We start from the raw sequence: 25301 nt of genomic DNA, 5'->3' as shown, positions 1-25301 counted from the left end.
AACGCAACCCTTTCTTTAATTTATAAATCTCTCGAAATTCACTAGATTTTTTTTGAGTGCACGGAGTGCTGCTGGCTGCTACCTGGAATGCCCGACAGTGGGACACACGTCGCTCGCTATTCAAATAGGTCGCCGACCGACTGAAGGCAGCCAGCAAATGCAAACGCAAGGGCAAACAGAAACGCATCATTTAAATGATGGAAAATGCAAAAAGGATGCTGGGCCGTGTGATTTCCGCACTGGACGCTGCTTTTTATCCTTTGTGAGGGACGCGCGGGGATGCGTGAAAGGTGTCCGCTTCTTTTGTTCGAAATATTTTAATTAAATGGACTGAGCTAAGCCCCGTGGGCACGGCGATTGATGGGTGGATTGGATGGCCGGAATGGTCGGGATGGATGAGTGCGAATGCAAATCAATCAATTCCTGCCAAATGCGGTCAAAATGCAATGCTCAATTAAATAAGCCATAAAATGAAAGGCCAACTGCAATCCCTTTGATGTGGCAAAAGGGAATTCCAACGCTGGCTTTAAGTTGAAGAGATATTCGTTTTTTAAAGCTCATCGATCGACATAAATGTTTAAGTGTCTCTGCTATTACCAATTTGTTCTCTAATTGGTGAGTGCGAGGAGATTGAATGCTAATCAAGTGGCACGTCGGGCTAAGAGCCCAAAAAAGGTTAGGCATTTTTAATGGTAGTTGTTGGCAACACGGATACTCTTTATATTTCTCTTTATCTTTCGTGGTAATTCCAGCTAACAAGACATTACAAGTGTATTGTTGCATATTCACTGTAAACTTGTTTTTAAAAATTTTAAAAAATATTATTATACAAATAAAAAATCCAGATGGCTACTGTGTAAGTATTAGAAAAGCTTTGCATATCATCGATTTATTTGTACTCCCTTAAAGATATTTGAGTACTTCCCGCACGACATCCTTCATGACGTATTCAAAACGCCCAAAAAGTAGCGAGTGTGCTTGGATAGGTGTCAAAAAGTTCCGAATGCCTGATATCAACTGCTTCTTTCCGGCACTAAAACTGCATATCCGAAAAGGTCCGTCCGCCCAAATTGCTGGTTGAGTGCAGAAATGCATTTGCATGCTGGAAGCACTTTCAATCTGGTGCTAAACTAAAAACGCAAAACGCCCAAAAAACGACTAACGAGCACCTGCGGATCCTGTCACCTGTTCCTCAGGTAAGTGGGCGGTTGGGGGTGGGCGTGGCTAATTTGCATGCGATTGAAAAAGCGCGGAATCAAAGTGCCTGATAAAAGAGGGTGGATCGGGGGGCTGGAAAAAAGAAAACAAAACAAATACACGCAATTGGCTGTGAATTTTTCCGGCTGCATGTGAGTGCGGGATGCTGGCTAATTAAAAGCGCTTCAAAAGCGGGCAGAATTTGCATAGCAAACGAAACGAAACGTTGCGAAAATTAAATAGAAATTGTTAGTTGCACTTTTTCCTTTTCACTTCGTCAAAGCTGCCAATGCGAAAAAAGTTTGTCATGAATAGCTGTCGTTAAAGGAGCGGAATTACGGAATTTTGGAATTCCGGAACTCTGGGCGAACGGAGCCGCAGCGAATCGTCCAATAAATGTCAGCGGAACTAACTTTGTTGGCCAACTATTTTTATAATTAAACAAACTGATTGTGATAAGTAGGAAGCTGAATGCAAAAGTTCTGCCACCAAAGGTCCGCTCATAAATTGGGCGAACGTCAAAGTTGGCATTGTAGTACTTGGTCAACAAGTCCTTGAGACAGCGTTGGGGCAAAGTCAAAGCTCACAACAAGAAAACTTAATGAAAACTTCAAAAATTCGTATAATTTGCACGGAATTTAAAAGAAAATGTCATCGTTGTAAGCATATTTCAAAAAAGATTCAAGATTGCAGGAAAATTCATTAGGCATCTTTCAACTTTTTCAGAACTGGAAGTAGTTTATGCTAACATTTATAAGGTATTTAATATAGCTTCTAACAGATTTGGTATCGAATAATTGGATAATTATCAATAGAAATGGTTGCTTTAAGATCAGCATAGACTAGGTATTTCAAGACTGCAGACAACAATGCATTTTAGCTGAAATGCGCAGCTATTACTGGGATGTATAGGCCTGTTTGAGAATCTTTAGAGGACAACGCAGTGTGTTAAGTGGCCGGAATTCGAATCCTTTCAGTTGCAATCGATACTATAACAGTGGAAATAGTTTAAAAAGGTTTTACTATACAATATGCAGGTCATCCGGGTATCAACAATGTACTTAGGCCTAGAGTAAGCTATTCCGCGGACTTGGCGGTACTGGCCGCCGCAGCCGCCTTCGCCTGGGAGGCGTGGTGCTTGGCCACCGCCTCCTGGGCCTTGCTCAACTGGATGTATCCCTCGTGGGCGCGGGATCGCAGTTCGCTCTCCACGCTCTTGTTGACCGACTTCGAGATGACGGACTTGATCTTCTGCGTCTCATTGAACTTGGCCTTTTTCGCCTGTATGGGCGCATCTACAAAGTAATAATCCAGAAACTTAGATTTTGGTACAGATTCTTGTACATGTTGCTACTCACTTGAACGGCGGGTGAAGGCAGCCTGCTTTTGGTTTTTCTTTTTCTGTATCGATGCGGGCAGCTTGGCTTTCTTGAATTTTCCCTGTGGCATCTTTACAAATTGTATTTTTATCAAGAAAACAGAATATAAATATTATACTCCGCAGCACGTTGTTTTGGTTTTGACCCTCACCGATAGGTCTATCGATTGCGTGCTATCGTTTTAAACGGACTGCCAACCTATTCTATTCGCACGGCAGCACTTGGCGCACTTTTCAAAACACTAAAATTGGTTTGTTCGGTTTATTTTATTTTCGATTGCTGGCTCACTTATTTATAACTTGTAACATATAATAAAAGGGATTACTAAAACCGCATTCGGCTTAAGCAATCCCTGTTCCGCCTGCTTGAAACTAAACACAAAAATTCTACAAATTTCAATGCAAAACCTAAATTGCTCGCGATAATCGTTTTCAACAAGAAATAATTAACATTTAAAAGCGCTGAATATTGTTTATATGCAAGTTAAGTGGGATTCAGTATCCTTATTTACTTATGTATATATATATATATAATTATAAATATGGTATTTGTTTATTTTTTGTTTTCGCTTTTCCTCTACATTCTTGTTGTCTTTGCTCACTTGGTGATTAAACAGAGTTCTCAACGATCGAATATTTTGTTTCTTATAAAAATCGTTTTACAAAAATCTATGCGTGTGTGTGGGTTGTGTGTGTTGTGTATGTTTGCGTGTGTTTGAATGTGGGCGTACAAATAAAACAATTAACTGTTCAGTTTGGCAACGATAACGCCAGTTACGATTAAGCCTATTATCACAGCGATCACCAGGAGTATTAAAATCTTGCGCCGATAGCTCTGGCGACTCCTGGACGCCTTGGCCAGTTCCGAGGTGCCATCCTCCACGTTGGCGGCCGTCTGCTCAATACTGTTCTCGATGAAGTCTGTGGATAAATTAAGATAGCTTTAAAAATTGCGAGAACGCGTTCAATATAAATTGGTAATTCAAACATCTAACATCTAGCAATTCCAAAGAGTGAAAAATTCCGATATCTAAACCTGTAATAGAAGTCAGTAAATACCTACGTATCAGTATCTTCTTATTTTTGTAAGACCCGAAATAATTGATTACTGTTTAAACAAACAGGAAGCGACATTAAACGATATGATAAGGGTATGCACACATTACTTGCTAAATGACACGGGTTTTTAACAAAATATGGAAAATTCTCGTTCTCGTTATTAATAATTGCAATCAGTTCGAAATGTGCATTGTTATTGAAGCAAAGTCAATGATTTATAATTTCATGCACATGTTTCACATTCAAGCAACTGATAAAATTGAAATATTTTGTTGCACCAATGGATTTCTCCATTTGCCCGCTATTCGACTTCTGGAACTCCATGGAGTATCGTAGAGTGAGAACCCTAATTACCGCTTGCGGTTTCTCGATTTGCGGTCGTTGAGCCCCACTTACATATAAGCAGAGTACTCACCCATCTGCTGCCCCTGGTCGTGCACCAGTCCACTCAGCTGGGTCATGATCTGGTTGACATCAATGATGTCCGACTCTATTTGTTCGACCTGCCGCTGCCGGTCGCCGAGCATGTCGTGCTCCTGCTGGAGACGGGCCAGCTCCCAGCGCTGTTGCCCCAAGAACTCGGCACGGTCGTTGGCCTCCGCAGTCTCTCGGGCGAACTCCTGGGCCTGCTGAAGCGTCTGTCTCATGGCCGACGAGATGCGTCGCTGCAGATTGGAGTACTTCTCCACCACGCCGTGGAACTCCCTGGTGAGCTTTTCCAGTTGCAGCTTCTGCTGGCGATCCCCATGCCGCACAACGGCCTGTAGCCTCTGCAAATCCTGACTGGTGGTCTGCACCCGGTCATTGCACTTGGTGTTGATGGTGTGCACTTTCTCCCGCAAATTGGGCAGCTCCTTTGGTGTCCCAATCAGTTTAAGCTGCTTCTCCAGCTGCTTGGTGCTGCTGTGGATGGCAGTGATGTTGTGGCCAATGTCCTCGCTCAGAGACATGAATTCCGTGGGACTGAAACCGGAAGAACCGCCGGCAGCCGCAAAACTCACTTCCGGCGTGGAATCGGCCATCGCACCATAGTCCCGATGGGGGCCACCGCCTCCTGGATTGTTCAAGGCCTGGGACATATCTGTAAGTTCATATCGCTGTCAGTTCAAAGCAGGGGTCTCGCTAAATAGGCCGACATTTAATACCACTCGCAAGCAAACAGGCAAACAGACAAATCCCTACAAATGATTCACATGCATTGTTGTTGTTGTCGCCAACTTATCAACATATGATGTTCGCCAGTGTGCGTGTGTGTCGGTGTGCATCGGTGTGTGCAGCGCATCGGTGTATGGGTGGGCAGCATTTACGTGTTTTCTTCTTCGCATATGATTTGCTTTTGGGGGCGGGGGCTCTTCTACGGCTTCCGCCCGGCGGAGGAATGCTCCACCGGGATGGCCTGGTACTTACTTTAAAGCGAGTTCTGATCCGGGGACGCACAATGTCAGCGCACAAAGCCTTTCACCACACGAAATACAATGATAATTCTCTGCAGCAGAAGCAGCAGCCCACTGAGCAGTGTGACCGGAGCTTTTGCGTCGGCCGTTCTATCGATGCTGGGGGCGGGTTATCGATTATTTGGGCGCCAACTCCAGCCCCCCACGCACCACAGTGGGGTTAAAATGCACCCCTCGAATAAATTAACCCCTTTTTTTCGAAAATCTATTGTTAGTAATATTTTCAGTGGTTTTCTTACGCATGGAAAAAGAAAATACACTGATATTTAGAGGACTTACCTTCAAAAGTTCGTATGCTAAGAAAACGTAAACAAAATCACAATCATCCAAATAAAACCTTAAAACCATTACTATTCCTACAGAAAGTTTTAAATTTTAGCCAAGGTCTTGAATAGAACTTAAGAAAGCCACATCGAAATCTAAAGCTTATATTTTGAGGGTATAAACTGAAAATAAGCTTAGGTTTTGGGGATATACTCTAAATATGTCAAAATAGTCTTGCTTCACGTGCTAATCATACAAACAAAAAAAGCTAAAAACCAGTTTTAAAGCATTGTGAATAGATTTTAAACTTTTTATAAACTCATACTTAATTTTAAAACACGCTACACAGGTCCCACATTTTTTTACACTATTAAATGCATACACTTGCGCCTTACAACTGTTGGCCAACACAAATATTACCTACTGAATTTGAATACCGCTTCCTTTGCTAAAGAAAACACATGCGTTACGTTCTTGGCTTGTAATTCCGTAGCTCAACGTACAGAGTGTTATGCTAAAAGGTAAAAATCCTTAAACTCCTGCGGCTTAGTGGGTCTTGGCGGCCAGACGCTTGTCGCGCTCCTCTGCAATGCTCAGCTTGACACCCTTGCCCTTGGGCAGGGAGATGTAGGGCTTGTTGCCCTTGCCGATGATGAACACGTTGGTCAAACGGGTGGCGAACACATGGCCCTGCGAGTCCTTGATGTGCACAATGTCGAAGGATCCGGGGTGACGCTCACGGTTGACAACGGTGCCGACACGTCCCAAATTCCTGCCTCCGGTGATCATGCAGAGGTTGCCTGTGAATCAAAAAGCATCCAGTTAGTTAGGATCAAACTAATTGACGTAGATTGAGCGACTGTAATTGCACGTAAAGTTACTGGAACGACTGTGGAGTGCCGAATCAGAGACCGTCGTGACAAAAATTGCTTTTGGCTTATTGTTTTTGAACCACGCAACTTTGATGAGCGTTTTGTGGTCTTCGAACCAGCCAATGAAAGGCGATCAACGATGGGATCCTTACCGGAATCGAACTTGATGTAGTCGGTGATCTTGCCAGAGGCAATGTCCACCTGCACGGTGTCGTTGGCGTGGATCAGGGGATCCGGGTAGCGGATGGTGCGGCCGTCGTGTGTGACCAGGAAAGGAACTCCCTTGGCTCCCAGCTGGGTCTTCTTGACCTTGCACAACTTGTACTGCAAAGGAGCAAAGGAGATGTCGGTTAATTCCAAGACTTTGCTTAGCTGAGGTTCTACCTAAACTTGTAGTTTTATCAAATTTAACTATTAATTCCGTTTTATTACTTTGTAATTGCACGTAAAAGTTACTAAGACGACTGTGGAAATGCCGAATCAGAGACCGTCGTATCAAAAATTGCTTTGGGCTTCGATTTGAACCAATAAACACATGGCAACAGGCGCAAATCGGTCTTCGACGAAGCCCACAAACAGTTTACCCCATTAATTCTGAATAACTGAATAATACTAAATACTTTTTGATTTCATTTGTAATTGCACGTAAAAGTTACTGAATCAACTGGGATTTGTCAAATCAGAGACCGTCGTATCAAAAATTGCTTTGGGCTTCGTTTTGAACCAATCGGCGCACTATTCTACACGCAAAACGGTCTTCGACAAAGCCCTTATTGATATTTATGTTGATAACACTCAATATTTATCCTAAAAATGAATTCTTGTATTCCAAAAAGGTAGAATATGCATGTAGATTATGTGTACATGTATCACGCAGATTGTTTAACATTAAAAAAAACCTAAGCCATATGACGGCCGCTTCATTCTATACCTTGCACAAAACTAGGATATTTAACTTAAATATTGTGCAAAAAACGTTGAAGAACGTTGATCGTAAGTTTACTCCCTGTCAGTTTGACACTCCAGTTGAGTATTTCACGTTCTAGCTCATGCAACTAACAAGTGTTATAACATCTTAGGGGGAAAGCTGGAGCCTCTGGAAGCTACCATCTTGGGCAGAGTAGACAACTCACCTTGGCCTCCTCGGCGGAGATGCGGTGGATGACGAAGCGTCCCTTCACGTCGTAGACCAGACGGAAGAACTCACCGGTCTTCTCGAGGGTGATGATATCTGCAATAGGCAATGAAGCACATTAGTACGGAGCACACTCGAAACACTTTCACTGGCAGAAAACTCACCCATGTAGCCAGCGGGGTAGGTGGGGTCGGTGCGGACCTTTCCGTCGACCTTAACCAGGCGCTGCATGACGATCTTGGTGACCTCGGCGCCGTTGAGGGCGTACTTCAAGCGGTTTCTCAAGAAGATCAGCAGGGGCAGCGACTCACGCAGCTTGTGTGGACCGGTCGAGGGACGCGGGGCGAAGACGCCTCCCAGCTTGTCCAACATCCATGCCTTGGGGGCGGCTAAACGCTTCAAATGCTTCTTGGGGCCACGAGCCTGCAAAGTAAGTGGGTTTCAGCCGTTAGCCATGGTTTCGAATTGCGAAAAAGCAAACAATCATAACCATATCTCGCCACCAACAGATACTCACCATGTTTGATTCACTATATTGAACGGGCGATCACTGCAAATAGAACAATCGAACGTTAGTTTTGTGCAAGCATTCGGGCGCCACTGCCAAAGCCGCTTCGCTGCCCCGCAAATGACCACTGCCGGGCCTTCCATTGACAAAATTTAGCACGTGGCTCGCTGAGAAAAATACACATACCGTCCGTCGGGCAATACAACAGGAAAAGGAAAAGGCCGATTTTCGGACGGTGTGGCCAGCCGGCAGTTGGCGCGAAATGATTAAATACTAGATTCGGGGTAACGCGCAGGGTTGCTTTTTGTGTGGGTGCCTTTTTGTTGGGGGTATTCAATGGCTGCTGTATCAATTAGCTTTTGTCAGCTGTTGCATAACTTAGACATAATATAAATGGAAATGAAATATATATCCTTTAAATCCGATCGGGAACACTATAATCGCGTGATTTCGCTAGGAGTTACCCCAACCTATAGAGTATATAACATTCATATGCATATATATAACCGAAATTACATCTTGTTACTTAATAATAATCCATTTCTAAAGTTATTTTAATCTGATTACCCAATATTTTTACCCTCTCTGTCCTACATCTTCCTTATCAATATCCAACAAAATATAATATAATATATAGAAAATCTACCTATAGTGTTCCCTGAAGTTTTTTAACAAGAACAGTTCGGATTCCTTACGGTTGTCCCAATCGCCTTCGACTTTTGCATTTTCATTTACCGTCCTGAATGAAATAATCCCTATCAGCTGTTTTATTTCGTTTACATATTTAGCCTTTTATTTAGTTTGGTTCAACATTACATACATTAATAGTACATACACTACCCTTATTGAAATACCAAATTATTAAAATCTTCATGCGGAACACCCTCACCAAACCCTGAAAATTGGGTACAGCGACGCACAATAGAAAAAATACCAGAATTTGCACGGCTGCATTTGGGGCCAGCAATCGATTTACAAAAGACATAAGCAATCGAAATTTGAACGAAGCATCAGTTAGACTTTTGGTAATTTTACAATTGTTTATTTTCTCATTTAGTTAATGCCCCTCAGACACACAATTCGCGTTTTAGGCATTATTAATTACATTCTGTAAAACCTACTTATAAATTAAACTGCGGCAACAATACAATTTGCCAAACGAATTTACGCTTGTTTAGGTGTATTCTTGCTTTGTTTTTTTGTTTTTATGTTTTAAATGTTTTTTGTTATGCTTGTATATGGGAATCTATGCATTTAATTTAAAACCACTGGGGGCTAAATAGTTATGTTGGTTAATTCAGTTTCTCGTTTTTTTGTACATAATACAAATTGTATTCATTCGCTTAATGTTGGCTCGCTAATTTAATCGCTACTGTTTTTGTTAAGCGAAAGAACTTAACGGTATGTGAAATACACTTTAAGAAATACAATGTATGCAATTGATGAATGTTTAGTTGGTTTAAATGTATACTTCTATTTTACTGGCTACGTACGTCTGTCTGTGAGGGCGAGCGATTCACGATTCAAGATGAGTGGATGATTTGAGGGTCAGTATGGGGGAGTAAAGTGGGCAATCATTCACGCACAAAGTCGCTCATGTCTCGTTCAGTCCAGCTTCTTCATCGATTTGAGGGCCCGTTCCCGCAGCTGCTTCTCGAGGTCCTCGTTGATGACACCGGGTCCGGAGGCGCCCGGCAGCAGAATGGGCAGCTTGCCTGCGTTTCCATTCCGCTTTGCTGCACTTGACGGCGGCTGCTCATCCTCATCGCTGCTGCCCTGGGAACTGCTGTCCGCCCGCGACTTGCCGGCACTGCTCTTCCGCTTGTGCTTCTTATGCTTCTTGCTCTTCTTGCTGTGCTTCTTGTGTTTCTTATGCTTCTTGCGCTTGGAAGAGGCCTCTGAATCACTGTCGCTGGAATCCGCCGCCTTCTTCGCCTTCTTGCGCTTCTTCTTGGGCACATGCTCGTCCTCGGAATCGCTGTTGTCGCCGGCCTCGTCCCGACGCGTCTTCTTGTGACCACGCTTGCGACTGCTCGTCGACTCCTCATCGCCGCTGGACGTTGCACCCCGCTTGGACTTCTTGTCTGAGCGCCGCTTGTCCTTTTCCTTCTCACGCTCCTTCTCCTTTCCTTTTAAAGACGTTACCTCCTTGCCCTTCTGTTGCTGCAGCTTTTTCTTGAGCCTCTCATCCTCACTGGAGTTGTCCTCGTCGTCACTCTGTTCGCTGCTGGTTGAGCTCTCCGAGCTGCGCCGCGCCTTCTCCTTCCTGCCCTTGGAAGTCTCCTGGTTGGGTGCTTGCTTCTTACGACGCGGTTGCTCCTCGCTCTCATCGCTTTCGGCGCTGCTGTCCGAACTGCTGCTCTGGCTCTGATCGCGGGATTTCTTTGGTACCGCCGCCGACGCAGCAGCAGCTGCCTTGGCTGCGGCTAGACGCTCGTGGGGCTTAAGGAACGGTGAGGGCGTGCGGGACAGACTGGCGTAGCTGCTGCGCACGGCTGGACCCTCGTCCAACACAATGATGGTTTCTGGCTTGTTTTTGCGCTGCTGCTCCTCGCGACACAGATCGATGGTGTTTACCGCCGGGCCAGCATACTCCACCGAAGAGCGCCCTGTAAAAAGTCGAATCCACACTTGAATACACACTCTTAAGTCAACCATCGGCTTGTCACTTACCAACTGGACTCTCTCGTTTGCGACTGCGTCGCGAACTGGAGCGACTACGGCTTCGTTGGCGACTCAGGCTGCGACTGCGACTATGGCTGCGACCTCGTTTCTCCGGCGGACTGGCGCTGCGCTGTCGCTGCTGCCGTCCACCTGCCGAGCTACCCGATGATGAGCGCCGGTTTCGGGCAGGCGGCTGGTTGTCCCACCGATTCATGTGACCGCCACCACCCGGTGAGCTGCGTCGTTCCCTTGAGTTCGGGCGACGATCCCTTGAGTTTCGACGCTGCTGCGGCGACGAGAAGCGACGACCCGGTCCCTGATGCGGCGAGAATTGCTTGCGGAACGGCTGGTTCTGCTGCATTGGCGACTGGTGGCGGTGGTCGCGATTATAGCGATTCTGTTGCGGCGACTGGCGTCTGTCGAAGCGACCCATTCCGCCGCCACCTCCACGTCCACCGCCGCCAGGACTGTGCCTGGCCTGCCAGTGGATGCGCCCGCCACCGCGGAAGTTAGGCGATCCGCCGCGATGCTGCCACATCTGACGATGTCCACCGCCACGTCCGCCACCACGCCCTCCACCTCTAAAGTTCATCATGGGCGAACGCCGACGGTTGTTGAAGCTGCACGGAACGAAGTTAATATGATTTAATTAGTTAAGGTATTGGTAACTATGTGGTAGAGTCTACTGACCGTCTGGGAGAGCGAGAATACCGCATGGGCGAGCGTGATAGTCGCCGGGATCTCGATCTGCGACGGGAATTGGATCGCTGAAAGCGATTGCCACCACCGCCGCCGCCACCTCCGCCATTATCCTGTCGCATGGGACTGCGTCCGCGCGGTGAGAAACGTCTGCCACCTCGACGACCACCTCCACCACCGCCAAACTGCCTGCCTCGATCGTTACCGCGCTCCATAGAACTAGCCGAGTCACCGCGATTGTTGCGATATTGCCGCTTGTTCTGCACACTGTTCTTGTTGCGCCGGTGCTCAAAGTGATCCTGGTTGCGCTCCGGCGACAGCGATATGCTGCTGGAGCGTCCTCGTCGGCGACTACGTCGCGAGGAACTGCGGGAACGTGAACGCTTGGCGCTGGGCGATCGAGATCGACTGCGCGGCGACCGAGAACGAGAACGCGAGCGGGAGCGCGACTTGTTCTTGGAGGCCGGCGGTACCGGCGAGGACTTGTCCGTCGAATGGCGGCCGTTGACAGTCTTGGCGGGTGCGGGCTCCACAGAGCCCGTCTTTTTGCCGGAGGTTCGCGAGCGGGAGCGGGAACGCTGATTAGAGCGCGAACGTGGTCGTCGGCTGGATCTCCGCTCCCTGGAGCCGGGACGTGCGGCCGAGGAGGAGCCGCGTTTACGGATTTTGGCAGCCGCATTGGCGGCCGCTTCTCGTGCGGCACTGGGCACCGAACCGTTGTTGTTGGCCGGCTTCAGTGATCGAGATCTGGAGCGGGACTTGGATTTGGAGCGGTCACGCTGGCGATCACGCCTAGAACTATCCCGCTGGGAGCGGGAACGCGAACGTGATCTCGATCGATCGCGCTGTCGCTGCTCCTCCTCCCTTTTGAGTATCTCGTCCTTTTTCTGCTGTATAAACTCTGCCGGTATACCCGAATCGCTTTCCTGAGCGGAGAGCAGCAGGGCCCAAAGCTCGCCCATAAACTGGCGGGCATTCCGGCCGTTCAAGAAGCCCGTCATATTTATTTGCATCTTCTTGGGGCACGGATACTTTTCTTCCTCCAGCTGATTGTAGACAAACTCGACGACCACGTCGTCCTCGATGTGCAGGATGTCAGTGATTTTCTTGCTGATCCACGGACGCAGTACGTCCAGCTTGACTTTCGACATATCCACCCTCTTGTTCAGGCAATCGCCGAACTTCATTTGCTTCATCAGCTTCTTCTCCTTGTCGCTGAACCGCGTGTCCTGCTGCTGGTTGGTGCCCTATATTTTTTTTTTTTTTTGTAGAGAGAGAGGGGGTAGTAAGCACATTGGCAGGACATTACAAGAAGAAAATTAAAAACGAATGGGTAATAATGTATGAAAAAGCATTTATCGATTAGTTTGCGGGGGGGTGTCGACGCTTTTGACTTACCGTGAACATCATCTTGGCTGCGTTTTCGTGATTAGAGTCCTGCGGGAATTTCGGTGCACTGCCGCCAATTTGTGGCCCGTCTTTAGGCCAGGCACATTTGTTTTCTAGCGCAGCGAGGGCGAGTCAGAAATCCAATAAAAATATGTAACCCGGCACCACGCAAGTCGATTGTCTACAGGAGCGCACACACACACTCGCGCAGCGTCTTTTCGCCGTGTGTGTGTGTGTGTGTGTGTATGTATGTGCGATGGCCGGGGAGATGCGCTGCCTTTAGGTCGATTTGATCGCTATGTTAGCACTCTGTTAGCGCGTTTATAACTCTCGTACACCTGTCGACGTCGCGAACAACTTTAATGGCAATTTTCGTATTAATTTGCAGCACTTTACCTTCGCAAAATAAAAAATATATTCGTGAAAACGGTCTGCGCCAGTGATGGCAGCAGCGGCCCAAAACACGAGTAATCGGCACGAACGCAGAACTATCGACTCTTGTAATCGGCGGGCATCTGGCAACGCCGCCCACAGGGTGCTAGCAGCCTTTTTCTTTTCAAATGCAACCGTTATATTTAAAATTCTTATTAAACTTACAAAAAACAATTTTTATTTACTACAAAATTATTTATTATTATTATAAGTTTCATTTTACAAAAATATTTGAAATTTTTTTTTGATAATTCCAGTCAAGTGTCGGTATGTGCGTAACCACAGCAGTTTTAGTATATTTATTGGTTCCAAAAATAAATATTTATTCCACTTATTTTTAATAAAACAACTGCAATCACATTTCGAAACGAATGTTTTTATTTTGCATTTTTGAATGCCGTAATTAGGGGTTCTAATAAATACACACTACAAACGCACGAAGGCATTTAATCAATTTTGTTTAAATTTAGACTTAACATTAGGATTTGATTATTTTTCGAGCAAAATTGCATTTCAATTTTATACAGCTGAGAGGGAATGAAAGGAAAGTATGAGAGATGGGGGAAAACATTAAATAACATTGCAAAATTGATTTCGCTACAAAAAATAATTCCTTTTAATTAAGCCAGCCAGCCAGCCAGCTCAGCCCAGCTCGGCTTGGCTCCGATCTGCTCCGACCCAAAGCTCGCTCAGTTCTTTTGGTTGCTGTTGGTGTTCCTGGTGGTTACCGCCTCCTCCGTCTCCTTCCCCCTACGGTATCATGTTGGGCTCCTGGGCGGCACCCGTCGAGTACTTGGGCTTGCACACGCATCCGCTCTCCACCAGCACGTAATCCTGGCCAGTCAGCGTCACCGGGCCGAGCGGAATGACCAGGAACAGGTAGGGCACATAGGTTTGCGTACACTCGCCGCGCACCACGTCGCACTCAGAGGATCTGCAATGGGTCACAAAAGTGAGTTTCACAAGTGAGTTTTCAATTAGATTTGAAATCAATCATAGTTCTAGTTAAATGTTATCTTAAACATTCATTCTTTAGACCGAACTTTTGGCCTCTAAAACGTTACTCACTCGCACACTTCGAAGACCACCTGCTGGAGGAGATCGGGGAACTTCTGGACGATGGTCACCGGCTGACCGGAGGTCAGACTCACTCCGTACATGGGCGCCGTGGTGTTGTAGCGCGTCTTGCAGAGGCGCGCCGGCGTCTCGCTCTTGCACTGCTGCGCCGGCGTGGCATTCTTCAGCGAACGACCTGTTGATTAATCAATCAGTCAGTCAATCAATCAATCAATCAATGAACCAATCAATCAATCAGGCGATGATGGTTTGGTCAATCAGGCTGCGGTGGTGATGGTGGTGGTGACCGACTTACCATAGCGACTGCTTCCGACGGCCTCGTTGTTCACCTCGTCGTAGGCCCTCAGCAGAGCACTGGTGGTTATGGCGGGGTCCAGTGTGCTGGGCAATTTGCTCTGGCGGCCACGTCGCGAGTTTCCGTTCCAGTTGGAGAATGTGCGCGCCACGGCCGCGCTGCAGAGATCCCAAATGGGGTGGTCATATGGTGGTCATATGGGCGTTAGAAAAGAAAGTTACTGCCAACGATCATCACCAGCTGACTCACCTTGGATATGGCGCATTATTGGGCCCCAGGCAATCGAGCGAGTCCGTCAGCGCGTCACCCGACAGGTACTTCAGGCCACGCCCACCGCTGCAGCGGCTGGGGGGCGCATCGTCGCTGCTGTAACTTGGCCACAATGCCGCGTTTGCGCAGGTGAGTGCGATGCTGATGACGCAGAGAGCCGTTAGGTGCTGCAACGGATACAAAGCGACACGGATATGGGTTATGAAACGGGCCAAAAGAGATTATTCACACGGCTAGCTGTGGCTCATTCGAGCAATTATTGTTAGCTAGACTTTAAAGTACCTCATCGAATTTCTTTATGCTTGTAGTTGTTGGTATTTTAAAGTTTAATACAATAGGAACATCAACATCAAATTCTTTATAAACAGGAAGACTTCCATTAATTTTAAGCATAAAAACTTCTTGGAAGAAAGAAATATTTTAAAGTCGAGTGACAAGCCCCTGATAATGACTCAATCCGAAATAGAAATTTTTACTATTTATTTTCACAGCTGGTTTCTATTACACTTTGATTAAAGAATGTACTTTCTAAAATTGTCCCACGAATGTGAAATAAATACATAATTATGTGCTGAAAATACCGAAATAATTTAGATTAAAAATAACAAATAGTAACATGCAAGAAAATGATAAATTTAAAATTTCCATACAAGTGACTGCATTAAATACAAATAATTCATTTAATCGTGCTATTTCCAATGATCGCATAGTAACGAAGCGCACCTAGAGAGAGCGTGAGAATAGTCTACAGAAACAAACACAGGAGCATAACTATATTAAAGCAATATTGTACCTTTTTCTGTAGCAATAACATAATACTTAAGCATTTAAGAAGAGGTTTGTTCTTTAAAAAATATTTCTTGAATATGTTATGTGCAATATGCAATATGTTATATTGCTTTGAGTTGAAATATCAGTGACTTTAGAAATGTTATATTTATGGTGTTTGGTGGACTCATGACTTTAGGCCCGTGCTGATAACGGGTAAGAGAAGTTAGGAGGAGAGAAGTTCTGCCTCATGCACAAAGTACAACTAGTCTTACTGAACTGGGGTTCCGTAAGAGTTGTAACGTGTTTTATGGCCTGTCGTTGAACCGACGACCCTGACCATGGCCCAGCTACATACATACTCGTCTAGTACTTGCTTTTGGCTGGGGACTCTACGGAGTTCTGGGAAAAGGTTTAAAAGTACGCCACTGCAGACGATGGCGATTACGCGTTACAAGGGCTACTCTTTATGTGGTTTTAAGGGGGGAGGGGAGTGGCCGATGAAAAGTTTCTATTTTCACATGCTTGACCCGCTTAGCCCCGAAATCCATAAACAAATTAATTAAGCTCATAAATAATCATCTTGCGGGGGGACAGCACACGTGAAAGTAAAAACACAGACGAAAACCCACATCGAGTAGGAATGTTTGTAGTAACACATTCAGACATACGGACATCGGACATACGGACACTTTTCAGTGGCTTGGCATGCAAAGCTGACTTCTAATATGGTCTGAACTTTTTATTGCCACTTCTTGCGGTTTTTATCCATCCGCTCGCATGTTGATATTTTCTTTCACTTTCTCCGTGCAGATTTGGCTGCTGATCAAGTGCCTGATTCGTGCCGAAAAACCCGTTTCGATTGAATTAAAATTGCAGCACAAAATTTGCCATTTTTTCTGCTTTTTTTCTTACTTCTTTTTGGAATTTTTTGCATTTGACTTTCTGTCGAGAAAATCGCTGCACGTATGTACGATAATCGTTGCTTTTCTTCAAGCCTTTGTGCAAATGTCAATGGCGGAATACCGCAAATATTTCTTAATTGATATAAATATTTTCTTTCTGCTATTATTGTTTTGTTCGGCTCGCACATTTGGTAAGTTTGCTAGCCAACTTTCTTTTCAGTTAGACATTTGACAAAAAAAAAAAAGTGACTGAAGAAAAACGAAGGGGCCATAATGGTCATTGCGTGTGCGCTGCGGTGGTGGGAAAACAAAAACGAAAGCGAAATTCTATTATTTAATTCTTTTCCCATTCATTACACGAATTTAATGGGTCTGTGCTAGCGGAATAGGGGGCCTACACACGTGCAGACCAGCCGGGTCTTCAAGTTTGATGGTGCAACTATGGCCACAAGCACTTCCACTCTCACCGCGTCTTTTGTCGAATTCTTCTGGGAGGGATGGAAAGGGGAGTGGGGCTCATTAAACGCGCTTTTCTCGACATTGTCATTTCGTTGGTCGGACTTTCCGTTTTTATGAGTCTTCAGCAATTTCGTTTAATAAATGCTCGCTGTCCCCTCTTAATTCGACATTAAAGCACTTGGGACCCGGAGAAGCCATTGCCATTTGAACCTGTCACTAGACGCATTTCTACCTGGTAATTGCCCTCTTGATTGGGCCTTCGTCGTCTCCTAATGAGGCGACTTTCTGGCTCTGTGGAGGGTTCATTCAAAGACATTAGAATAACAAGATGCGTAACGGCCATATATTGGTTTTGCACTATGCAGCCACTTTTTTGGTGACGGCCGAAATTGCTCTCTTTTCGCTCGCCAAAAATTGAGAGCGTAAAAATCTAAAAATAGAATTGACTGGCTTGTGTGAGTAAAAACAATAAAGGAGATAGTGTGTATGTGTGCGTGCTTGTGCTAGAAGACGATTTTCGGGCCGAAATCAATTTTGATATAAGAAACAAATTTAATTAATGTTTTGGTCAATTTCGATTCGTAACTATTATGGTTTGAAAGACTTTTTTTTAATTATTCGTTTGACAAAAGCGCCGCTCGAATTAGCTACCGTTTACATATTTATATTTATATTGATAATTAATAATATTATAATCGGTACCCAGGGAACACCACGGGGAGGCCATTACAATTGTAATGGGGTCTTATATTTATATGACCTTCGAGTCGACTTGAAATATTTAAATGTTTAACATTAAAACATTTCCATGTTCCCCAACTAAGCTAGTTTTCTAACTATTGCTTTTTATTATATATCGCCTCTTTTTTTAATTATATAATTTAATTTTTAAAGTCGTCAATTATTTGAATGTTTATATTTTTTTCACTTATGAGATAAAATGCTGAGTTTAGCTTGACTTTTTTGTCTATTAGCAATAACAGTCCACTTGCAATGCTTAAAAAGCAAAACTTTTATAAGTTTTTTTAAAAGATCTATTTTATGCTTATAACATTCATAATTTATCTGAATCTTATTTTCATTTTAAATATTGAAAATTGGTAATTTTTATACTAGTAATTTGACTAAATAACTATAATAAATAATAAAAACATATACAAAGTAAATTTTAAAAACTACTGTAATTTAAAACAAAGAATTTAAAAAAAAAAAAAGAAATTACATATAAAATATAAATATTTCTTAAAAATAATTCATACAGTAAAATATTATTTATAAAATAAATAAAAATATGGAATCTGTTTATTGCAAAATTGATTTCTTGAAGCACGAAGTGCGGACATAAGCACCGAAGAATCATTGTCTTCTTATATTTTTCACACGTCGCACGCTGAATACTCTAATGACAATTATTCTAATATAAAGTCATCTTTTAAAATTATTATGAATTTTTTTGTACATAGATTGTGCTATTATTATTTCTGTGTTAAATTTGAATAATTGTTATGTTAAGGCAATGCAAGACTAGAGTTTTTAAGTGGTGTCAATTTTTAAAAAATAATATAGATTTAAAGTCTAAGAACTTCTAAGATGAAGGGCATATTTTGTCATTTTTACAATGCATGTGCATACGTGTGCACCAATACAGTGGTCAGCTGTCGCTGTATGCGTACAAGAGAGCTGGTGGCTCTAGAGCTCTCCGCTCTCTGGCTTTTGAATAAAATTTCGAGAGAGCGAAAAGCCACTTGAAAAGCCACCACGAAAAAATCGTGTGCAAAAAAATCGTATGGCGTTACGCATCTTGTTATTCTAATGTCTTTGGTTCATTGTAGTGATTGCGGCATGACTGTACCGAATGCAAATAATTTCGAACATAATTGGGCTTTGGAAATCGGCAAATCACGCATTAATCAAAAACCCATTGACGATCCGATGACAATTTCAGTTTGCCTCGTCATTAGGCTTACATAACAAAAGCAACAATAATAACAGGGTGCACTACAACGATTTTCTATGCTCTGCTTTGTATTTGCCCGCGAGAAAAAGAGAAAAGAGACGAACTAAGCTAGGCTTGGAAGAACTTAGAGATGGCAGCGTGATTTATATCGCACGCTAGAAGATGAGCATAGAGCACACGAAGTCATTTATAAGGTATAATTACCAAATGTTGGGTTACAAAATAAGAAACTGTTTAAAATTCGTATTTATATTTGTCAAGTAACATATGCCATCCTTGCAATTTAACAATTGCTAAAAGATTAAGCGCGATTTCACTTCGTGTCACGAGGTATGCACGACTCATGCCATACCTATTAAGAACCGATGGCAAAGAGACGCCACAACAACAGCAACAAACGGCAAAAAGAGACAAAGCGACGGGCAAAACTGTCAAGAGCAGCGGCTCTGTTCGTGGATCAGGTGCCGTTATAACGAGGTTAACGACCCACATCGCCATCTCCCTCTCATGCCATCTCCCTATCTCGCTTTCACACTCGCTGGCATAAACAAACATTGGCGTTTAATAACAAATGAAATAAAATTCTAACAGCTCAGCTGCACGGGTGAAAATTGGTTTTGGGAAAGCATGACAATGTCGACAGATTATTGACAGCCAACAAATAGCCGCCGGTGACTGTGACTTTGCCTGCGACTGTGACTGTCACTTTGACTTTGACTGCGACTTCGATAGCTGGCGTTGCACGCGATGTTGTTACTGGTTGAAACTAGGAACTGGTTTATTGATAAGCGTAGCCCATAGCCCCGGGCATTCCCCCTCCCTCGGAGTTCCACATTCTCAATGGATGTCAGTGATAATGCATTGTGATTGAAACGAATCGAAAGAGAGAACTGTGCTGGCCGTTGGCTTTGACTTCGCTTGACTGACACAATTTCCCAAAGGCCTTTGTTCGCCGATTGTGGATCAGTTGGTCAGGAAAAGCCGATGAAAAGCAAAGGCCAATTGTTATTGTTTGGAAGAAGCTGTCAACGGCGAGGCGTGTCGACGAACAGGTAAGAATTGATGCTAAATGATGTACGAGGTTTCAAATCTTTCGAAAACTCGGTCTGGACCACACAATCTTCGAGTTCGTGTTGACTCAATGCGTGATCGGTTATCCATCCATAGGATAAGATTTGATTATCCGCCGGTTGAGGAATTTCTGCAGTACTTATATTACAAAAATCAATCATTCATCGATTATGCAGAACTGATTTTACCATTTATCGATCAATTACATTGCCTCAAGAACAGTTTCTGTGCAACTCTGTATTTTTTTTTTATATTTTTTTTTTTGCTACTTCCCAGCACCGTTGCGCATTAGACCGTTGTTTTATGTTGTGTTTCCATTACTTTTTTTTTTTTCGTTCCGCGACAGACAACAAAGCTCGATGCCGTGATAACCCCGAAGCGACAAAACTTTCAATGGGTTTTTTTTTCCCCGAAGAAGCAGCCGCTATGCAGATCACGTTTTCCCAGACCAATACCAATACCAATACCAATACTAAGACCAAGAGCAAGACCAAAACCAAGGCAAAAAAAAAAAAAGGAAAAATGGACCTGGCTTACTGCGCCTTTGGCCATCGTCGCTCCGTTTCACTCCCCCGCACTTGGGACTTGGTCGACGACAGCGGCGCTTTCATTTTTGGACCGCGTCCATTGTCCAGATGGTGGGATCCGAATCGAGGAATCCATGGAATTCATGGCGTCCGTGGAAACGGGGCTAACTATGAGGCCGGGCTGACCGAAACTAGAACCGATGTATCTTAATGACAATGGGCAACACTTTTACTCATTACGCTCTCGGTTTTAATGCCACGGATCTAGATACATACATATCTGGGCAGAAGTTTCACTGGATGATTCGCATCATTATCTTCTAGGCAACGCAGTACTGTTAGCTTTTGGCGCTACATTCAAGTCGGCAATTAACACAATGGTATTACAATCAGAACAAAGCTGTTGTAATGTTGGAAATATTTGACCCAGAACGCCGTTGTGGCTAACAGTTTATAACTCCGTTTCGCAAATAGATATATATATATATTATAGGCACCTAAGAATCCCCGTGTTAAACCAAACGACCACGAATGCCGGAACACAAGACGCTCGAGTGGGAATCTTCTACCTGTAGGGCAGAATCAGAGACTCCGACGGCCGCAACCCATAAAAATCAAAGTATGAATATATTTAGCCTACTTTTTATAAAAATTTTATTTCGCTTTTGCCCACGGCGTGCTCGGCACTCGAGCATTTAGGCGACGCTTTGAATCATCGCCACACTGCTCACAAATTCCAGTTCGTTTCCATTGATTACATACTTTTTCTTATTCCCAAATAAGCAGTGTTTATTTTGAGCGTTCACTGGCAGAATGAACCAGTTATCGTAAACATATGTTAAATGAACACGTAACGGGGAATTCATGTTCATTAAGTAAAATGTACAAAGCATCACCCATTTCTAATAGCTAACAGAGCTAGTAAGAGATAGATCGATTTGTTTCCCTGTGGACTATGGGTTAAATCGTTAAATTTGCTGGTCAAGCAGAGAAAACCAACGATCGAAATCCAAAACTCCTTCATTCAAGGGAAATCGTTCACTAAGCGATTAGATCGAGTGGGCGTGCTTTTGGCTTTCTCGCTATCTGCTTGATTAACATACTCATGAATCCGAAGTCGGTCAAGTTCACAGGGGTTTCTTTGGTCCCTATGGGCTCATACCCTACATACCCTACATCTTAGGGCTCACAAGCGGTGGTAGTAAAAAGAAAAGTATTTTTCCCACAGGAATGCAGCTGCAGTCCGCACAACACCGTGTCCAATCGCAGGGTCAGATCTCCTGCCGCATTCCTCGACCTGCCGAGAGGGCCATATATCATTGGAATGTATGTAACCATAACCGCGAGAGCTCTCTAACACGAACTTTTGCCAATTCAAGTGGCAGGGCCTAGACGTGAGTGGCATGCCCGAGTATACCCAGAGATACACAATTGGGGGGTAACGCTGCCTAGTAAAAGTTATTTGGCCATGGTAAATTCATTAAAAATGCGTCAAGACCGGCCAAAAAGAAAGTCCAAGAAAGGTGCTAATTCATGCCATCGGCATCGATCGGGGCTACACAGAAATGGGTCGAAGTGGGCGAAACGCCGGAGCACCGAAGCACCGGAGAAGGCTACCCAAAGTGGAGTGCCATCCCATCGGAACCCAGCCCATGCCATTACTCCGCGCTCCAGGCAGGCACTTAGTGGACCACCGAAGGTGTTGCCTGGCTGCGGGATGCACACACATGTGTGTATATAGCCATATTATATGCGTTCTTTATGCCATACTATACTGCTATACTGGTTTCCAAAAGGAACACGACGTTGCAGACGAGAACAATGCCAAGTTCAGGCAAAAACATATAGAAAGAATGAAAAAGAAAATCCAAGACGTGTAAGAGATCTTGCAGCTGCCACTCCTTGTGGGCGCAACGGCTTTGGTGTCTTTATTTTTTGTGCTTATTGGGGTCACTTACTTTGACAGAACTTCTACTTAAGCACCGGTATTCCATTTTGTAGCTGCGTGTGTTGCCTGTTGGATGAATGTATGGTTGGTTGGTTGGTTGGTTGATTGTTGGCTTATTGGCTGTACTTGGGGCACTTGAGGTGTTCTGTCGAACGTGTCTTCTGCCGGCGACTTGTCCGATTCGTATTGGCTTTTCACTACACTTCTGCTACACTTCACGAAACGAAACGAATAAACTATCACACGGTACGTATCGCCCAAGCCGCTGATTTCACTTGGATGCCCCTGTTCGGAAACTCTTTGTGGAGGTAACGCGCGTCCAACAACCGACCAACTCGAGCGCTCAACCTGAACTGACGGCCCAGGTAACGTTTACCATTCCTTAAGCACTTGGTGTCTCGCTGCTGCTAATGGGATCTTCGGATTCGGCTACATCGCACTCGTAACCTGTTGCTGTCGTGCCAAGTGTTGCTGCTGCTGCTGCTGTTGCTGCTGCAGATGTTGCTGCTGCTGCTGCTGCCGCTGTTGCTGCTGCGGCTGGAGAGGATCGGGTTGCCCGCTGGCATTGTGGGTGCCGAGCTGGATACATGTGCATGCTTCGCAAGAAACAATCGAGGCAGAAGCAAGCCAGGAACATCAGGCTGTAGCAGAGGCACACGAACAGCACAAACCCGACCAGAAATGACAGGATTATGGTTAAAAGTAAACTCATTCTGCTGCCACAGCTCAATAAATCAAACAACCCATTCAATACTTTATTTACTTTTTGAATTTCAAGGCGATAGTCAAATCGTAGTCTATCTGAAGATGATTGGATCCACTGCATTCTAGCAATATACTCCAACGAGACTTAGCTGCCTTCAAGAAACTGTCTTAAGATTTTTTCAAAATATTTTACGTTCTTTTTGATTGCTGGAAATAGATCTCACACGATTAGTTAAGTTAGCAATGTAAAGAGGATCAAGGAGGCTGCCATCGTAGACTTTAATGTTTGACATTCAGAAAACATTGCTTAAATGAACTATACACATGGGATTTTGCTTTGGCTGGCATTTTGACCACATCCTCTTGGCTCTATACTATCTTCTATGGTTGCCACTGCCTGCTGAGTCATGGGTGATCCAACTGCCATCATTTGTTGCGGCTGAGGATTCTCCTGGGGCACAGGTGGTTCCAGATGAAGGGCTCGCATTAGTAACGTGCAGCACCCGCAACAGAGGAGGCAAACGAAGCAGACACAACACAATATGAGAAGGGTTGCTATAATGATCGGAACGAATACCAGTCCAATGCCTTTAAACATATTTTTAACGTTTTTTTCCACTTAAATCTGTCTCAAAAATGCTATTTGAAGTTAAAACATCAGCAATACAAATAACACTTGCCGAATGATTAGATCAGATGGGTACCGCGTTTTGAATGATTGAAAGTGGATTTGGTTGCTACATTGCTGTTTTATTGTTAAAAGGATTAAGTGAACAATAAAACCTAATCTTACTTGGTCGAGTTCCAAAATAGTGTTGCATTAGGCAAATAAAGCTGTTGACCCATAAAATAACAGACTTTTATTTATTATATATATGTACATATGTAGATCAAACGTGGTTTTAGGGGACCTCTTCATTGTGGAAGTCAAAGCAGCAACATTATCCAATAGATATATAGATATAGATAATATCCACAGATAAAACTAGTTTTCCACACCAAGAAACGAACCCAAAGTAAGGAAAGGACCAATCTTGTTGAAATATAATCTTGTTGTTTTTTGCTTTACAGGAAGTACATTAATTTTGATGACAGAAGAATTACAGAAAGCAAAAAAGAATGGAAAAATAAACTTTAATATGAAACATGCAACTTAATGCAGCTATTTTGTGTTAGCGCATCATTTCATATTTCAGATTATTAATAGTAACAATGACGTGACTGGCGAGAAAGGGTTTCCACCTTCACACGAATCTGAAAGCATTGCAAACAGACTTATCGCTTAATTGGTTATCGATTAATGGCATTACGCAATCGCGCATTTTGTAAATGCCCATCGCTCCATTTCTTTCACCGCGTCTGGCAATTAAAAGGCGCTTTTCATTTGCTTTTGGGAAAGTTATCAAGCCATATATATATACATACGTTTCAATTCGCTTCGGTTATTATCGAAAAATGAAGAAAACGCCGAAAGGCCACAGAAACTTTCATAGTGGTCGTATGTAACTTTTTCCCCATCGGCCAAACGACATTTGAAGTCAATTGTCGTCGCGTCGTGCAGAAAAAGCGCTCGACCGCTGCTAGGTATATAAATAAAATTCAATTAAATGAATACTAACAATTGAAACAAACAAACTGCCACAAAGCGGCGAAAGAAACATGAGACCAAATTCCCCCCTACCATCCACACATCTCTTTTCTCAAATGACACGCTACGCAGGCGCAGTGTCAACGCAACTTTTCAGCGAAAGTGACTGAACGAGTTCCAATTGTCCACGGCCGACGCTCCAAACGCCTTTATCGGTGCGGTGGCCAACAATTAAGTGGCCTGCCGTAATATGTGGCTGCCAAAATAAATGAAAACTGCCCAAGTGCCTGCCGCTATTTTCTAAAAAGATTACTAACTTTAAGCGTCTAGACGCTAGACGTCCATACTTGATTATGCAGTTATCAAATGTTGCAGTTCATCTTCCACTTCACCAAACCCAACTTATTGCTACCCTTAGTTATTTAGCTTTTATTCAGGATTTCAGAATTCTTAAACTTATCTAACATTTTAAGTATACCACCTAATAGTTTCCTTTCATTATTTCAAAGACCCCAAAACAAATGTTTAATTTGCATTCTTGATTTGTAGCCAGAAAGATTGATATTCCATGTAGTGCTCTAAATGCCTCTTTTAGAAATGCTCAATGTTCCTGCAGATATATAGCTACATAGGCCAGAATCCTAGCAACCGTTGCCTGCCATGGCAACTCAAAATGTTTA

General features: G+C 43.9%; 5 protein-coding genes and 3 non-coding genes across 9 annotated transcripts; all 8 read right to left on the bottom strand.

Moving 5' to 3' along the window:
* Positions 1-850: 850 nt before the first annotated feature.
* Positions 851-2738, bottom strand: LOC6533974. Of its 2 annotated transcripts, XM_039373797.2 has the most exons (3): positions 2556-2738; positions 2259-2492; positions 851-2186 (listed from the first exon to the last, which is right to left on the bottom strand). In XM_039373797.2, exons 1-2 carry the CDS (start codon positions 2644-2646, stop codon positions 2275-2277), a joined length of 309 nt encoding a protein of 102 aa, XP_039229731.1. In that variant the 5' UTR covers positions 2647-2738; the 3' UTR covers positions 851-2186; positions 2259-2274. The 2 variants fall into 2 exon arrangements, with proteins under 2 accessions (XP_039229731.1, XP_002094669.1); XM_002094633.4 differs by lacking the exon at positions 851-2186 and having other exon boundaries at positions 2202-2492; positions 2556-2737.
* Positions 2739-3027: 289 nt separating this feature from the next.
* Positions 3028-5189, bottom strand: LOC6533973 (syntaxin-12). Its single transcript, XM_002094632.4, has 3 exons — positions 5042-5189; positions 4050-4715; positions 3028-3496 (listed from the first exon to the last, which is right to left on the bottom strand). The coding sequence occupies exons 2-3, from the start codon at positions 4711-4713 to the stop codon at positions 3318-3320; spliced, it is 843 nt and encodes a 280-aa protein (XP_002094668.1). The 5' UTR covers positions 4714-4715; positions 5042-5189; the 3' UTR covers positions 3028-3317.
* Positions 5190-5818: 629 nt separating this feature from the next.
* Positions 5819-8138, bottom strand: LOC6533969 (40S ribosomal protein S4). Its single transcript, XM_002094631.3, has 6 exons — positions 8054-8138; positions 7877-7909; positions 7524-7782; positions 7358-7455; positions 6377-6548; positions 5819-6152 (listed from the first exon to the last, which is right to left on the bottom strand). Exons 2-6 carry the CDS (start codon positions 7877-7879, stop codon positions 5899-5901), a joined length of 786 nt encoding a protein of 261 aa, XP_002094667.1. The 5' UTR covers positions 7880-7909; positions 8054-8138; the 3' UTR covers positions 5819-5898.
* LOC6533972 lies at positions 6210-6350 on the bottom strand. The gene has a single exon (XR_005561389.1). It is a non-coding gene; the product is annotated as a small nucleolar RNA psi28S-3327 (small nucleolar RNA).
* Positions 6656-6799, bottom strand: LOC6533971. The gene has a single exon (XR_005561387.1). It is a non-coding gene; the product is annotated as a small nucleolar RNA psi28S-3327 (small nucleolar RNA).
* LOC6533970 lies at positions 6856-6998 on the bottom strand. The gene has a single exon (XR_005561388.1). It is a non-coding gene; the product is annotated as a small nucleolar RNA psi28S-3327 (small nucleolar RNA).
* Positions 8139-8881: 743 nt separating the features above from the next.
* On the bottom strand, positions 8882-13074 carry LOC6533968 (serine/arginine repetitive matrix protein 1). The gene is made up of 4 exons (XM_002094630.3): positions 12629-13074; positions 11222-12477; positions 10541-11151; positions 8882-10476 (listed from the first exon to the last, which is right to left on the bottom strand). The coding sequence occupies exons 1-4, from the start codon at positions 12638-12640 to the stop codon at positions 9473-9475; spliced, it is 2883 nt and encodes a 960-aa protein (XP_002094666.1). The 5' UTR covers positions 12641-13074; the 3' UTR covers positions 8882-9472.
* Positions 13075-13431: 357 nt separating this feature from the next.
* Positions 13432-22795, bottom strand: LOC6533967. The gene is made up of 5 exons (XM_002094629.4): positions 22339-22795; positions 14673-14860; positions 14424-14581; positions 14120-14303; positions 13432-13985 (listed from the first exon to the last, which is right to left on the bottom strand). Exons 1-5 carry the CDS (start codon positions 22372-22374, stop codon positions 13802-13804), a joined length of 750 nt encoding a protein of 249 aa, XP_002094665.1. The 5' UTR covers positions 22375-22795; the 3' UTR covers positions 13432-13801.
* Positions 22796-25301: the final 2506 nt, after the last annotated feature.

This window comes from Drosophila yakuba, chromosome 3L (genome assembly GCF_016746365.2).
Source record: "Drosophila yakuba strain Tai18E2 chromosome 3L, Prin_Dyak_Tai18E2_2.1, whole genome shotgun sequence".
Classification (NCBI taxonomy): domain Eukaryota; kingdom Metazoa; phylum Arthropoda; class Insecta; order Diptera; family Drosophilidae; genus Drosophila; species Drosophila yakuba.
The sequence above is the reverse complement of the archived record's forward strand: the minus strand, read 5'-3'. Positions and strand labels throughout refer to the sequence as shown.

What these genes read in the sequence shown, in the direction of transcription:
- LOC6533974 (XM_039373797.2), bottom strand. Translation starts at nt 2,646, where the DNA reads ATGCCACAGGGAAAATTCAAGAAAGCCAAGCTGCCCGCATCGATACAG. An exon ending in TGCCTTCACCCGCCGTTCAA is followed by an intron (nt 2,493 to 2,555) that starts GTGAGTAGCAAC and finishes ATTACTTTGTAG; the next exon opens with ATGCGCCCATACAGGCGAAA.
- LOC6533973 (XM_002094632.4), bottom strand. Translation starts at nt 4,713, where the DNA reads ATGTCCCAGGCCTTGAACAATCCAGGAGGCGGTGGCCCCCATCGGGAC. An exon ending in CGACCAGGGGCAGCAGATGG is followed by an intron (nt 3,497 to 4,049) that starts GTGAGTACTCTG and finishes ATTTATCCACAG; the next exon opens with ACTTCATCGAGAACAGTATT.
- LOC6533969 (XM_002094631.3), bottom strand. An exon ending in TCTCCGCCGAGGAGGCCAAG is followed by an intron (nt 6,549 to 7,357) that starts GTGAGTTGTCTA and finishes GCTCCTTTGCAG; the next exon opens with TACAAGTTGTGCAAGGTCAA. An exon ending in CTACATCAAGTTCGATTCCG is followed by an intron (nt 6,153 to 6,376) that starts GTAAGGATCCCA and finishes TTTGATTCACAG; the next exon opens with GCAACCTCTGCATGATCACC.
- LOC6533968 (XM_002094630.3), bottom strand. An exon ending in TATTCTCGCTCTCCCAGACG is followed by an intron (nt 11,152 to 11,221) that starts GTCAGTAGACTC and finishes CGTTCCGTGCAG; the next exon opens with CTTCAACAACCGTCGGCGTT. An exon ending in CAAACGAGAGAGTCCAGTTG is followed by an intron (nt 10,477 to 10,540) that starts GTAAGTGACAAG and finishes GACTTTTTACAG; the next exon opens with GGCGCTCTTCGGTGGAGTAT.
- LOC6533967 (XM_002094629.4), bottom strand. Translation starts at nt 22,374, where the DNA reads ATGGAATACCGGTGCTTAAGTAGAAGTTCTGTCAAA. An exon ending in TAAGTAGAAGTTCTGTCAAA is followed by an intron (nt 14,861 to 22,338) that starts GTAAGTGACCCC and finishes TATCCGTTGCAG; the next exon opens with CACCTAACGGCTCTCTGCGT. An exon ending in CGTCGGAAGCAGTCGCTATG is followed by an intron (nt 14,304 to 14,423) that starts GTAAGTCGGTCA and finishes ATTAATCAACAG; the next exon opens with GTCGTTCGCTGAAGAATGCC.